The 15,057-nt window shown below is 43.7% G+C and overlaps 1 protein-coding gene across 2 annotated transcripts in view; it reads left to right on the top strand.

Moving 5' to 3' along the window:
* Positions 1–15,057, top strand: part of RAB31 (RAB31, member RAS oncogene family) — a 64,703-nt gene that overhangs the window by 30,454 nt on the left and 19,192 nt on the right. For both annotated transcript variants that reach the window (XM_063326535.1, XM_063326536.1), the window contains exon 3: positions 1,439–1,520. In XM_063326535.1, coding sequence (XP_063182605.1) covers positions 1,439–1,520 — 82 coding nt within the window. The remainder of the gene's footprint in view (positions 1–1,438; positions 1,521–15,057) is intronic.

The raw sequence follows: 15,057 nt of genomic DNA, 5'->3' as shown, positions 1-15,057 counted from the left end.
AGCTCTGCCTTTTGATGCATGAAGGAGTCTCAGCTGGAAGTTGCACATTGAAGTTCCAGGACAATTTTGGACTCCTGAATGTAATGAATAGAGAAAAATGGACAGAGAGAAAGGAAACATGTAATGAATAACATTACTTGACTGAAGAACACTTGTTTGCAGTGAAGGAATTGATGGGAACTTGAGTGGTTTTTTACTTCTAAATCATCAGCAGCCTTTTTCCCCAAGCAGTTGTTGTTGCTAAGTAAGTGTCTTCTGCTCAAATGGGGAAAAAAAAATCCTTTAATTTTCATAATTACGATAACAAAGGGAAAATATTTTTCTATCTGAGGATTAAAATGTGAAGGGTAGCTTGCATGCAGGTGATACTGCTTGTCTATATAGATAAGGGTTTTGTTTTTATTTCCTTCCAAATTAATCAAATGTTTTAAATATACAATCCTTGCAACCTACATAGCTGCTGTGGCTATAAAGTTCCTGTTTTTGAAGCTGTAAAATGTTGCTTAATGCTTTGAGGAGAGTGACAACTGAAAGCACACACCCTGAAAACAACCAAAGAAAATGCTGTGCTTTTTTGCCTTACTTAATATTTTTATAAGCAATGCTGCATTGGTAAATTCGAGCAATTTGCAGATGGCTGTAGAGAAGAACTCTGGTGTATCATTCTTAGGAAAAGTTTTGATCCGTTATGTGTCATTTGTCATTTGGTGCTTTTTGTATCAAATGCACCTTTATGAGCCATGAAAAAAATTACCACAACAAAAATTGTTCATCAGTGTCCAGAAAGCATAGAGGAAAAAAAATAATCTACCAGAGTTTGTCAGTGTCTCCTAGCTTCCAATTGAAATGCTGTAATATAGAAAAAAGCTATAAATTTGTAACCCTTGTTTCTAGAAGAAGAAAAATCACACTGTGAAAACACAGGCAAATTGCATTTCCTACAAAAAATACAAGCCGCCATGAAGACTTCTTCATCTGAGTTGAGAATAGGAAGAACTTTCTTCCAGTTGTTCACCACGTGCATTCCAGCAGGTGACTTTTCTGTTCCCTGGTGATCCAGTCTCCTAGGTTTAACTGAAAAGTTGCGCATTTGTTGCCTGGTATGATGCTGGCTGATGCCTTTTTCTGAGGTCCATATCGCTGAGAAGATGGAGCTAGCTAGCAGCAGAAGCTACATGTGAGCAGCTGGAGCTCATGCACAAATGAGCTGGGCCCATGCACAGATGCTCTCTAAACCTCAGAGGCTTTTCCCTTCTTTTAAAATACATATATAGGTATCATATATTTTATCTGAGAAAAGGGAGACTTTCACTTCTGTCGGCATTTTGTCAAGGTTTTGGAGTTTCCCCATATGCAGCCTAACCCAGCAGAACTGGTTAAGGTTGCATATTCAGAGCATTGGTCATGTTACTAATTTCTGCTGCTTCCTTCTTTTTAGAGCATCCTTCATGACTAAAACCGTACCTTGTGGGAATGAGCTTCATAAGTTTCTGATCTGGGACACAGCTGGTCAGGAGCGGGTGAGTATGACTGTGCAGTATGTCTTTGTTATCCTGGTCTCTCTTAACGCGTTGGCATACTTGTTCTAAACCTTTCGTCTTCAGAAGGCTTTGTGAGTATAGACCTACTGAATCTTGGCAAGGCTCGGCGAAGCAGATGGTCAGCAGGTATATAGGTTCCCATTTCACAGGTGGGGAAAATGCAGAGGCAGGCTGACCATACCACTTACAACTCAAGCAGTGCCCAGGTGGGCTCCAGCTCCCCTTTGATTTCATCAGGTTTACGTGTGGCAGCTCTCATTGGTGTTGGAAAGCACTTGACTTCCAGCACGTGGGCTGGTGGGTGGCGTGAACTTGGGTGGTGACTCCAGGATTGTCCTCAGTTGGGACATTGAAAATGGGCACGGGTTGTGTCTGGGGTTATTGTTTTGGAAATTAGCACTGGCAACCTGAACCGCTTAGAGTTTTCGTCTTGATTTTTCAAGTTTGTGAAGTGAGTTGCTCAAATTCAGTAGCTTTTCCTTTGGCTTTTCAAAAAAGCCACAGTGGAGTTTGTGGGCATTAGTTTGTATTGACCGTATGTAACCCTGGTTGGTTGTTTGTTTCTTTAAATACCTTCGATGGCAGTAGTGTGCAGTAACAGGCTGTAGAACTGTAGAGTTCTCTTAATGTACGCCCACATTTATCTGCAGAAGTTTGAAAGAAATGAAAAAACCCACCGACACATTTTAAAATATCTTCAGACTTTCTTATGAAATTGCACCATTGCTGTTAATAGATAAATGTAGCTATGCCCATTTAGGTTGGGGTAAAATGAGATGCTTCTGCAGGCTGTAATGTCAGTCCTGATACATGCCACTGTATTCTCCATACCTTGTATGTGAATTGCAGACAATGAAGATTTTTGCGGTTAAGTGCAGGAAATGCTTGTGCTTTTATTTACAATGCACAGCATAATGTAAAGCGGCCTTGATGAAATCTTTTGACTGCTAGCAATTCAGTGTTATTTATGATGGGAAAACGGATCTTGAAAAACATATTTGAAGCATAGCATAATTCCTTCCCTTGACTCTTCTTTGTTTCATTTCTGCATGGTCTGGAGCTGATAACTGACTAATTATTGCAAGAGGTAGCAAAGGTTCAGTTTTCTTTCCCATGGTTTGAGTTTCGTTGCTTATTCTCTCTCTCTTTCCTCTGATGCCGTGCTCCACTTTCTTTTTTTTTTTTTTCCCCTTTTAGCTCTTTTGCACACAAGTCACTTCTTGACATTTAGGTATGTCTTAATCTATTTTCCCACAGTCTTAAGACTCTCAAAGCTTTTTTTTTTCAGTAGATGAATATTAATAAAGTTGTATTTACTGAACAAAATGATGCCTCATTTGAGGCAGGAAATCTGTGACTGAGCTCTGACTCATGGACGCAAACATCCATCCTTCCCATCTAGTCCCTTATGTTTCCTCTCAATTTTTTTTTAAGCTCATCGTTTTTCAAACATCTGCTTTCCTTTTTTTTTTTTTTTGTGTGCAACAATAATGAGCAGTGACCACCCCAAATTTTCCCAAGGCGAGGTCCGTGCCACTGCAGGTTATTCTCTGTCCTAGAACATCCCCATTTTACAGGTAAACACGTGATGCATCCCCAGAGCTTTTTCACTTTAATTTATGTTTGGGATTTTGGTTACTTTGTCTTGTGTTGCTCCTTCTGATCTGTTATTGAAGAACAAATGTATCCCCCTGTTAATTTCTTTCTCGTTATCCTCTGAACAGCAGTGATGACCCAAAGCTTCTAGCCTACCCCAACCTCTGGTCCCATTGCTATTTTTCATAGTGTATTAATAATTGTCTTTTCAGTGGTGTTTCTGCTTCAAGAGCTGTTGTCTTTCCCTTCTTTGCGATTTTGTTGAAGCTTTATGTTCCGCTGCTAAAGTCTGGAAGTTTTGTCAATGTCCCTATTGTCTATACTGCTGATGGCAGTGTTTCGCACTTCCTGCTCTTTCAACATTGCCTTCGTTTGGCTTCGTTCTCCTAAATGCAAGGCCAAGCACAGGACCTGCATGTGCGTATTCTGGAGTCGGGGTGCTCTGTGCTTACCCAGCTGTGCCAGCTGTTGCTGTGTTTATGCGCTGATGTGGAACCTTCACAGCAGAAGAGCCTCGGCTGAGATTTAACTGAATCCTTACTTACGCCTCGAAAGTTAAACTCAAATCTTAACCACGGTCGAGCAGGAGGGTGGAAACAACAGCAGCAGCACTTCTGAGCTCCTCATTCATGAGTTTCTAATTTTTCATGAGTTTTCTCCTCCTTTTTCATGAGCTTCTCTGGGCAACAGATTGGGAAACTACCAGCTTGGAGAGTGTAGAGAAACCACTCTTAAATATCTTAGTCACGAGCTTTTATTTAAGCAGTGCTCTGCGAGAACCAGTGTGCCTCCTGGCTGCCTTCAGTCAGCTGGGAGAAACTGGAAATTCATGTGGCTGCTTCTGTAAAGGTATCCTGGGTGCTCAGAGAAGCCGGCTGGAAGCACTTGGCACCCCCTTGAGGTGTTAAATCAACTTTCAGATAGCCACTTGTAACATTTCAAGCCTTCGGAAGTGCTGGTCATTGTTGGGTTTAAAAGCTTGTAGGAACACCTGAGTTCGTTGAAGAACCTTAATATACAGGCCAGCCAGCGAGAAGCTGGTCATGGAGAGCTGGTAACTTCTGATTTATATGGATAATAGATATAATATTTTGTTTCTTTTGTGTCAGGAAACTCGGAATTGTAGGCAGAGTAGAGAAGGAACCAGAATTGCCATTTTGTGGGAAATAGCGAGCAAATGTCACTTCTGCAGAATGACAATAACGCAGCAGAAAATGGAGATCAAAAGTGTTTCTGTCATAGCCTTGGTGGGAGCAAATGCTCAGTGTGCTTCCTGGAGGAGACCCTGGAGGAGAGGGGTATGTGGCTCTCCGGCAACTCTTGCAGTAAAAAATTCACATTGTACTTGATTACAAAAGGAGAGAGCTTCTTAATCCTTTTATCTTGTTTTTTCTTTTCCCTTTTTTGGGTAGGGAGAACCTTAAACTGGCAGCACAATTAACAAAATCCCCCTACGTTTCTGTGCCTGGGTACTGGTCTCTGCAGACCCAGTTGCTTTGTGTTGGTGTGCTATCAGACGAGCTCGCTCTATTCTGTTTCTGAGAGTCACTTTCCCTCCACCCCACTATTTTCCAAAAGTCACTTTTTCCCTGTCTCACTTTTTCCCCGTCTCACTTTTTCCCCATCAGCTTCAAATTGTTGCCATGGACTTCAGGACTTAAACGCACGACAATTATGTTATTGTTAGCAAAGATTCCCTCCCCTAAGAAGAGTCTCTTCACAAGTTAGTTAATGATGTTTTTATTAGCATATATTTTGGTTCATGGTGCCCTAAGTGGCTTCTAATTACAATGCTTTGTCTGAATACCTTGGGTGGCTGCCAGCTTTCCATTTTGCCAGCTGAGGAATATTGTAGCAAATAGTTAGGGAGCCTGAGGGCCATGTTTCTAGGGCAGGAAAATTTATCTCTGTCCTTTTTAAATTTACTGTGTTGAACTCTGGGATTTTTAATTTTGTTTAATAGAAGGAGCCTCAATTGCTTGAGCCCAATTTAAACACTGAAAGGAATTACCCTGAGTTGTGGGGAGTTTTTTTGTTGGGTTGTGGGTTGTTGGTTGTTTTTTTTTTTTTTTTTTAAACTGCTCCATTTCCAGGAAAAGGCTGGCTGATGAGATATCTACAGTGCTTTATAGCCCCCTCTTTTCTGAGTGACAGTAGTTGTCCTGGTGATTCAGAGACAGTGTCACAAGGTAGGGGGTGAAAATGCTCCTTGCGAGGACTTGTCCTTGCCACAGTCTTGACTGGGATGTTCCCCCTAAGCTCAGCAATCGAATCACTGAGTTTATCGATGCTTCCTCTGAAACCAGGCTATCCGGAGACGAGCTGACACCAACTATCAATGGCTTGAATTAGTTCTGCAGTCAAGACGTGGCCTGAATTTTTGCTCTACAGTTTGATGTAGGTGACTGATGGTAGCCCACCCTCAGTCAGTGTGGAGGTGGTTCCTTGTATGTGGTGTAAGGACCTCCCTCCAGTGAGCTACTGCTTGCGTGCTGCAAAGGTCAACAGGTGATTTGGTAGTATGTGTGTTCATGAAAGAACAAGTGGCATTAAAGCTAGCAAGGGAATATGCTATTTTTACTATTTTTAGAGCGAGCATAAAGCATGGTAAATCATTTAAGAGATGCAAGTGGATGTGTTTTTTCTGAAGCTTCAACAGGCTTGTAGCATGTCTAGCTTGACAGTGAGCCACGGTTTAGGTGTAGTGTCTTTTGCATCTTTTGTTTGATGACTGTAAACTTCAGTCTGCGATGTTGCAGAAGTTTGCTTTCCGCTTATTTAAAATATCTTCGAAATATTATCCTAAAATGTTGGAGTTCTTCCGTCTTCCCTTTAAGAATTCCCGCATATTTGAGAAAAATGCCCATTCTTATATATACATCTTCTTCAGTTTAACTAGTGAAAAATACCTGTAGGTCAGAGACAGACAGATCTTTCCTGATTTATTCAGCTTGCTAGTCCTGAGAACTGCAATCTCAGCCTTCAGTCATGTAGGGAAAACTACTCAAGGTTATAAAATGCTAAACGGTATCTGATAGTGGCTTTCATGCATAACATTTTTCCATTCGCTCTTTGCCAGCTGAGAATGTCAGGAATTCTGTATCCCTCCCTTTGCCGCTTCTTGTGTGAGAAGCTTATGTGTCAGGATCATCTGTTTGACACTTCTGGTTTTTGCCTTTGCTTCTCTCCACACCCTGATTTTCTGTTTGTTGGCAGCCGCTGCCTCGAAGGCGACAGGAACAGGGCATGTAAATGCCCAGACTTGGGCAAGCAGAGGTTCCCCAGCTGTGGAACTGTTCATGGTGCATGGACCACTTCAATGAGCCCATGCAACGCAGGCACACAGTGGTGGCAACCTCTGGCTCTTCCCCCGTGGGTGCTTACCTGATCCACGGAAGCAGTTAAGGCAGCTCTCCTAAACAGGCTGGTATTAAAGTGTTTCTGGCACTGGTCTACCACGCTCTTCACCACAAGAAGCTCTGCAGTTTGAGTTGTAGGAAGAGAGGCCAAAACGTGAGGAGGAATGTGCTTCAGGTGGGTTTGGGGACAGGACTGAAGGGGTTTGTGGGGTGACGTGGCAGGAAGGGCCAAGGACGGGAGAAAAAGGACACTCAAAATCACCTGCAGAGGGGCCTGGGAATGGACGGCTGAGTGAGGGGACCAAGGAGCGTGAAGGTCCTGGTCTAGAAAGGTGAGTGTGTGTGATAGAAAGGGGAAGGAGGTTGCAGAGCCACATCACTGCCCACTGTAAGCGGTAGGCAGAGAGCCAGATAAAGAAAGGGTAAGGATCCCTGACCTCAAGATTAGCCGAGTGGTGTGGTCTTGACCGCTCAGATGCAACATACATATTCAGAGAGCAGCTTCTCAAGAATGCAAATGAAATCTAGTCAAATGATTACGGCTGTCAGGAAGCAAATCTTGTGTTGCTATGCACCTGCAGGTGCTTGAAAAGGCACCATGTGGAAAAAATCTTATCTGAATTCAGCCCTTGACATGAGAAGGTGCGTAACACTTGCTGAGCACTGGGCTGATTCTGCCTTCTCTCTGCATCCTCACCCTTTCCAGCCACGCTTGTAAGGCAGAATTATAATCCTTTTGCGGCAAGAACAAGTGATGTTCTTTACAGTCTAGGGTGGTAAAAGCAACCCAACAGAGGGGTTGTGGGGTTTTTTTTGTTGTTTTGTTTTGTTTTTTTCCTCTTGGCTGTGGAGTTTGGAAGAGACAGCCCTGCTGTGGCAGTAAGCCAGCGCTGGGGTGTAGCACTACAGGATGGTGCAAAGAGCTGCAGACGTGAATTAGTGTTCCCTGGTGTGCCTGGCAGATTGAGCGCATCCAGGCTGTCTTCAGCAGCATTTGTCAGCCAGCCTCCGTTTAAATAGGCAGGAGTGGTAGATTTTTATTTCTGTATTTATTTGGCCTCTGTTTTGCTTTTAAACCAGCATTACATAGTTAAGAGACTTTCACTACCACAGCTCAGGTGTGACTTACCTTGTGTTCCCTTGAATTTGTGGGTTTTTTTCTTTTTTTTTTTTTTCTTCTAAGTATTGCGGTATGGCTACTCTGTGGGTTTTTCTTCTTCCCCATTCTATGCTATTAGTACAGAGGAAATGTGAAAAGCATTACCTACAACCAAATATACCCCTCCATGATGAAATGCACAGGAAACAGAACGCAAAATGTTAGAGAGCTTTCAAATCAGGGGTAAATTCCTTAATGGCTGGTGGGTTCCATTTTTCTGCCCTTTGCAAGGGCAAAGGTTCTGTTGACTTCAGTGCGATGGCCAGAGCAGGGGTTCCAGAGTCCCAAAATACTCCTGGGAATCAAAGAGAGCAACTCTGCTTATGCTGGACTTGCATTTGCACCACTTATGACTGTATTTGTCTTCTGCGCTGCCAGGCTGTGCGGCTGCACAGGTTGGGCAGTTTCTAGTCGGATCCCGAGAGAAGAAGGGGACCTGCTTTCAGAGGAAATTTCATAAGGCACATGTGGCCTCGCTTCTTCCTTAGTGGCAGAGATGATGAACCACAAGCGCGAAGTGGACACGTTGGTAGAGGAGCACGAGTGCAGAGGCGCTCTGAACTCAGCGTCAGACCAGTACTACATGTGTAGGTACACAGCGTGCAGCGTGGCGTGCACTGAGGAAGAGAGTCTTGAAAGTCTGCATGAAGCTACGCAAGTCATTGGTTTCGTTATTTGGCGGGTCTCCGGTAAAATAAGTTTCTTATTTGTATTTTGAATGTCCCTTTTGGCCTGGCTGTAGCTGTTGCATTGGAAAATGTTGCCCCTGCAACTTAAGGATTGCATTGCGTGGGTTGGTGACCTCAGCCTCACAAGTTGTTACCAACCCCTACAAAAGCAGAACAGGTTAATGAGCGGTAGAAGTGGGTCAGTATCTGCAAATAGGCAAGCTTTTGGCGGCTACTGGGTGAGAGGCACAGGACTTCTAAATTTCCACAGTAGGTGAGCTGCTAATGATGGTTCACTCATTATACAAAGATGGGAGTTATTCCCAGTGCCTAGAAGGACATGGTGGAAAACGGTGGGGTGAAAGAAGGAAATGGTGGAGATGAAAATCAGTAGTGTAAGTAGCAGGTCCCTGTACCTTTTGACTGCCAACAAAAATGTATGCTGCAAAGTTGTAGGTGATTTTTTTTTTTTTTTTGAAACAGAGAAGCAAAGCCACCCGTGAATGTATTTACTGGTTAAAGGATGATCGTGTGTGTATGATGCAGCCATGAGAAATGTGTTAAATGGTAGGGGAAGCACAGTGAAAGCTGATTTGTGTCCAGAGTGCTGCATACAAACCTGGTCACCAGCAGTCAGGGAAGATGAACTGAAGCTGGACTAGGTGCAGAGAAAGGCGATTAGGCCCTGCTTTCTCTCCATTACCTTATCTCTGGACTGGAAGAGCCTGGTTTATCAGACTGGCAAAGTTAAGAGTGCAAGACTGCTCTATATATTCATATTTCAGCTAAAGGCAAGCATCAGTGCTTGAACTCAGGAAGTCAAGGTGCAAGTAAATGACAAGTAATTTAGCAATTAGGAATTCAGAATTTTATTAATCATAAAAATAAGATGATCCCTGTAGAAGTATCCTGGAAAAAAAAATATTATTTCAGGCTGGACTTTGATCAGCCTTTGAAACAGGTTAGGAGTGTGGTTACTTGTGATGGTTGGAGCTGATAGATGACTGGTTTGGGTTTGTGTTTCCCTGTTCACCCGAGGTGATGTGAGCTGCTGCTGGCTGCGGGTAGGGGTGACATCTGCCAGAGCACTGCTGTCCACTGCGAGTTACGGCAGGGCTGATTCCCCGGCAAGCTGGGGTTAGGAGCTGGGGGTCCATGTGGCAGAGACGGAGGTGGCCGCCCAAGTGTTTTAGGTGGCCCTTCTTGAGAAGCAGAGATGTTCTCATGCCGGGTAATAGAATCATAGAATGGTTTGGGTTGGAAGGGACCTTAAAGATCACCTAGTTCCAACCCCCCTGCCATGGGCAGGGACACCTCCCACCAGACCAGGCTGCTCAAAGCCCCATCCAGCCTGGCCTTGAACACTTCCAGGGATGGGGCATCCACAGCTTCCCTGGGCAACCCATTCCAGTGCCTCACCACCCTCACGGTAAAGAATTGCTTCCTGATGTCCAATCTAAACCTACCCTCTTTCAGTTTGAAACCGTTACCCTTCATCCTAGCAAATCAGATCTCGAACTGCTCCTGTTTCTCCCAGTTTTCTTGGGAATTACCGGGTACAGAAATACTGAGCTATAAAATCAAGGTTATAGACTTTGTAATTTATGATGCAGAAGGTAGTCCTGTGAGATTTAATTTTGTGAGCTGGTTTTTTGTGTGTCATTTGTTGTGGGCGTCTGTCCCACGTTTGTCCTTGTCAGGTGAAAAATGCACACATTAGTATTTGGTATCCCTTTAATTAATTTTGCATGTCTCTCTTTTTCTAGGTAATTAGGCCAGAAAAAGGTTCAAGAGGAATTTGCTTTTGGGCACTGATTTACAAGGGCGGGGGGGGGGGAGGGGAGAGCATCAAGTAAACATAATTTTTTGCATAATATTTTTACTAGTATGTCTGTGATTGGAAAATCCATGCTTATAAAACACGTTCATTGAGAGATCATTAGATCATGAAACTTAGTCAGAGTTACAAATTTTTAACCCCTCTTGATTTATTCAGTGTTGCAAAGAGTCGTTTTCTGTTTTGTTGTGGACAACAGTGATTTCTAATGACTGGGACGTCATTAGTGTGTCATCGTATTTGTTTATTAGACTGTACAAAAGGATGACAAAGGGGATTTAATTTTGGTTTTATTTGCTATTCTGTACTGTGATAACTGATAATAGCTGTAACTAGTGTACTTCCCATTGTTATTAATCACTTTCAAAGTACTTTTTTTCCCCTCACTGACCGGAGGAAATTGCATTAAGATGCATTGTAATCACATTTTGGTCACTTCGTCCAATGTAAAATATGAAATCTTGTGTGTGAGGTTTATCCAAATAAGAATATAAACTTACCTGCCAGATGAAATCTATCCCTTGATATTGAAAAAAAACCCAACCCCAAATCCTGAAGCTGCACGCTGAAATATGGATGAGATGTTTTCTCCTCTTAAAAGGCCTTGTAGCTAAAATATTACTGTAGAATCATGAAAGGGGAAATAACTGTCCTGGCAGCTGAGCAAGTAAATAGATTTTCAGTGGAGTAGAGTAGGGAGGTCATGCTTATGTGATAACAACTGCTGAACCTGAGTGCCTTTCAAAAGCAGTTCCCTGTCCAAGCCTAGCTTGCTGTGGTCTTACCCTCTCTCTTTCCAAGCTTCTGAGGAATTGGAATATTTTAGTAGATTATTTTGTTTTAAATAGCAGAGGAACTGCATTCCTTCTGCGTGCTGCGCCTCTGGTCGCCGCTCTGTGTTTCTTGACACAAGGAGCAGGTCAAACAGAGTTTGACATAGTTTGGCATTTCTGTTACTGAAATGCAACATGCTGTTGAAGCGATTAATTATCTCCAAAAATGTTTCAAAAAAAGTTTTCTTTGTTTCTGCATATTACCTGCACTGATTTAAAATGATTATTGCTTCCATTACAGGGGAGAAAAGAGTAAAACTGCCAGTGACAGTAGACTGTACCAGCAGAGATGTGCACAAAGGAGTTCTGCAAGTGCAGAGCTATTTGAGCGTGGTTCTAAACTGATATGAATCTGGCTTCTGGTGGTCCTGTCCTTCCTTCTTTTTCTCAGCCATGCTTTCCCACCCTTTTCTTTTGGCTGAGCCTTATCTGATGCACAACAAGCTGATCCGGGAATCCAGCTAAAAATTAATCCTACCCAAAAAATGGTAGTTTGCATCCTGGTTCCAGTTTGCATCGGGTTCTGCTTGTCCAAGATCCAGTGAAAGAGGTCTGCTTTTCTGTTGTTGTTACTACTGCTGCTACTGCCACTACTTTCTGGCACTAACACTGGCAATATTCTTCAGTGAAACAGCTATTATGGAAAGTGTTCTTGTCACCTGGTCAAAAGAAAAAGGGGAGAAATTCCCAAGATGTTGTACAGGTTCTCAATGTGTCTTCCGGGCCAGTGTTGAAGGAATTTGAAGCATGTGAGCTTAACTGCGTGGCTCCTGTGAAGTGTGATTACTGTTATCTGAGAGCTCTTTGTAAATTCATGAATACGTGTAATCTAGATTAAAACCAAATCAGCATGTGTGTAAGGTATGTGTTTGGTTTTTTTTTCCAGGAGTTTGCAGGTTGGGAGGAGTTTGCATACACCCCAAAAAGGTCAAATCTGCCCTCCACCATTAAGGTCGCTGATTTTCGGGCTACTTCAGCACGGTACACGTGTTGATGAGCGGGCCTTGGAAATTACTGTAGTTTGTAGGAAATAACTTCTTGTCATAGGTACTCAGTGAGTCAACTAGGGAAGGTGCCCTCCTAGACTTCCTATCTGTGAATAGAGAAGGACTCGTGGGGGATGTGATGGTAGGTGGCTGCCTTTGCCACAGTAATCATGGAGTGGTTGAGTGTAATGAGAAAAAAGGACAGCAGAGTTGCTACCCTGGATTTCAGGAGAGCAAACTTTAAGCTATTCAGGGAACTACTTAGCAGAGTGCCCTGGGAATCTGCTGTTGAGGGCTTGGGAGTCCACAAGTGCTGGTCAGTCTTTAAGAATCACCTTTTAGAAGCACAGAAGCAGGCAATTCCACTGAGTCATAAGTCAAGCAGAGCAGAAGACCAGCTTGACTGAAGAGGGAACTCCTTGTGGAGCTCCAGAGGAAAAAGGAACTGTATGATCTCTGGAACCGAGGTCAGGCTTCGCAGGAAGAGTAGAGAGCTGTGGTTCATTTATGCAGGCAGAAGACAGGAAAGGCCAGAAAGCTCAATTAGAGTGGAAACTGGCCAGCTGTTGTTTCAGATAACAAGAAGGGCTTTTAAAAATATGTTAATAGCAAGAAGAAGTCTAAAGAAAACAGTGGACGAGTACGTGTTGAAGATGGTCATCTGACTAATAGAGGTGAAGAAAAAGCGGAGGCATTCAATGTGGTTTTTGCCTCAGTCTTTAGTAATACTGACAGACCTTGGGCTTCCCAGTGCCCCTGCGTCAGAGAACCACGGATGTGGGAACAGTGACTTGCATTTTGTGAACACTGAAATTGTAAGGGGCCAGCTGTATCGGCTGGATGTTCACAAGTCCATGGGGCCTGATGGGATTCATCACAGAGATCTAAAGGAGCTAGCAGATGCTATGGCAGGACCCCTCTCTATCATCTACTAAAGGTCTTGGGAGCCTAGGGACATCCCCGCTGACTGGAAGCTAGACAATGTTATTCCAATCTACAAAAAGGGCATGAGGGAAGACCGAGGTAACTACAGACTTGTTACTCTTACTGCAGTTCCTGGAAAAAATGTGGAGAAGGTTGTATTGGGTACTGCTGAAAGGCATTTAAAGAATAATGCAGTCAGCAGGCACAGTCAACACGGGTTCACAAAGGAAAAGTAAAAGTCCTGTTTAACTGATTTGATATCCTTCTATGATAGGTCACCCACCCAGTGGATGAAGGGGAGCCAGTTGGATGTAGTTTTTCTGGATTTTAGTAAGGCTTTTGGTACTGTCCCTCACAGCGTTGTTCTGGACAAGTTGTCCAATATTGTGGGTGAAGAACAAGCTGAAGGGCAGAGCTCAAAGGGTTGTAGTGAATCATGGGGCTGGTGACTGGTCATCAGTGGTGTTCCTCAGTGTTCAGTTCTAGGACCAGTTCTGTTCAATGCATTTATCAATGATCTGGATGCAGGAGTTGAATGCGCCATTAGCAAGTTTGCCGATGATATCAAATTGGGAGGTGCTGTTGACTCTCTTGAGGACAGGAGGCCTTGCAGAGAGATCTAGATAGATTGAAGCATTGGTCAATGATTAATGGGATGAAATTTAACAAGTCGAAATGCCGGATTCTGCACCTAGGATGGAGTAATGCTGGGTATGAGTATGAATGGGGAGAGGAGTAGGTGTAGAGCAGCCCTGCAGAAAGGGATCCGGGGGTGCTGGTTGGCAGCAGACTCAGTAGAAGTCAGCCGTATGCTCTGGCAGCCAGGAGGGCAAACCGCATCCTGGGGTACATCAAACACAGCGTGGCCAGATGGGCAAAAGAGGTGATTATCCTGCTGTATTCAGTGTTGGTGCGGCCTCACCTCGAATACTGCATGCAGTTCTGGGCCCCACAGTTTAAGAAGGATGTGAAGGCCCTTGAATGCATCCAGAGGAGGGCAACAAAGCTGGTGAAAGGGCTGGAAGGGCATGTCCTGTGAGGAGTGGCTGAGGACTCTGGGTTTGCCTAGTTTGAAGAAAAGGAGGCTGAGGGGCAACCATCCCCTTCCTGAGAAGGGGATGTGTAGAGGGAGGTGCTGATCTCTTCTCCCTGGGATCCAGTGATAGGACGTGTGGGAATGGTTCAAAGCTGCGCCGGGGGAGGTTTAGACTGGACATTAGGAAGCATGTCTTTATTGAGAAGGTGCGTGGTCAAACACAGGAACAGGCTTCCTAGAGAGGTGATTGATGCCCCAAACCTGTCAGTGTTTAAAAGGCATTTGGACAGTGCCCTTAATAATAGCTTTTGGTCATCCCTGGATTGGTCAGGCAGTTGGACTAGATGGTCATTGTAGGTCTCCTCTTCTCTCTTCTCTTCTCACTGGAAATTGCTGTCATGATCTGGAAGCCTAAAAATTCTGTAAAGCATTTATTGCATTAAACAGGCAAGTAATAAAGCCACACACTAGAAGCCCAGAAGGCACGTGTCTACCCAACTCCCTCAGGATCTTGGCTGATCCCTTTTCTTCATACCACGCTTCTTGACTGATTCCTGTTTCTTTCTCATCCTCCTTCCTGCTGTTTTCTCTTATTAATGAGCAGTCCCACCTGCCTCGCTCCCCAAAACACTTCAGCACTTGACCATCTGTCACTGCTGCTGTGCATCCTTACTGTTATGAGAGAAAGTATCGACCTTGAGCTGGAGCGTGTGATCTGTGATGAGTAGCTTACAAACTGGCAAACGAACCCATATTACAAATAACTGGCTTTATACATTGCATGTGCAATAACCAGACATGTGGAGGCTGCTAGGTCTAAACCCTCAGTCTGTAAGTACAGTTCTGAGAAGAAGATGCGTCCAATAAATCTGCAGAGGTTTGTGACATAACACGTGGGTCCATGCACGTTCACAGGGCAATGAGACTCATACCCTGCCCTAATAACGCATTTGATTTAGGAGTTGACCTCAGTTGTCAGCTGCAGCTTCAGATGAAGCTTTTGCAGATCACTTTGCAAATTAAAATTTGTAAGACAATGAGACTGAATGTATTTTCCAAGAAAGATTATTTTTGGTTTGCTTAAGACTAAGTTTAGTTGAATCAGCAGAAAGGCTTTT

The sequence above is a fragment of the Chroicocephalus ridibundus genome, chromosome 2 (assembly GCF_963924245.1).
Source record: "Chroicocephalus ridibundus chromosome 2, bChrRid1.1, whole genome shotgun sequence".
Classification (NCBI taxonomy): domain Eukaryota; kingdom Metazoa; phylum Chordata; class Aves; order Charadriiformes; family Laridae; genus Chroicocephalus; species Chroicocephalus ridibundus.
The sequence above is the reverse complement of the archived record's forward strand: the minus strand, read 5'-3'. Positions and strand labels throughout refer to the sequence as shown.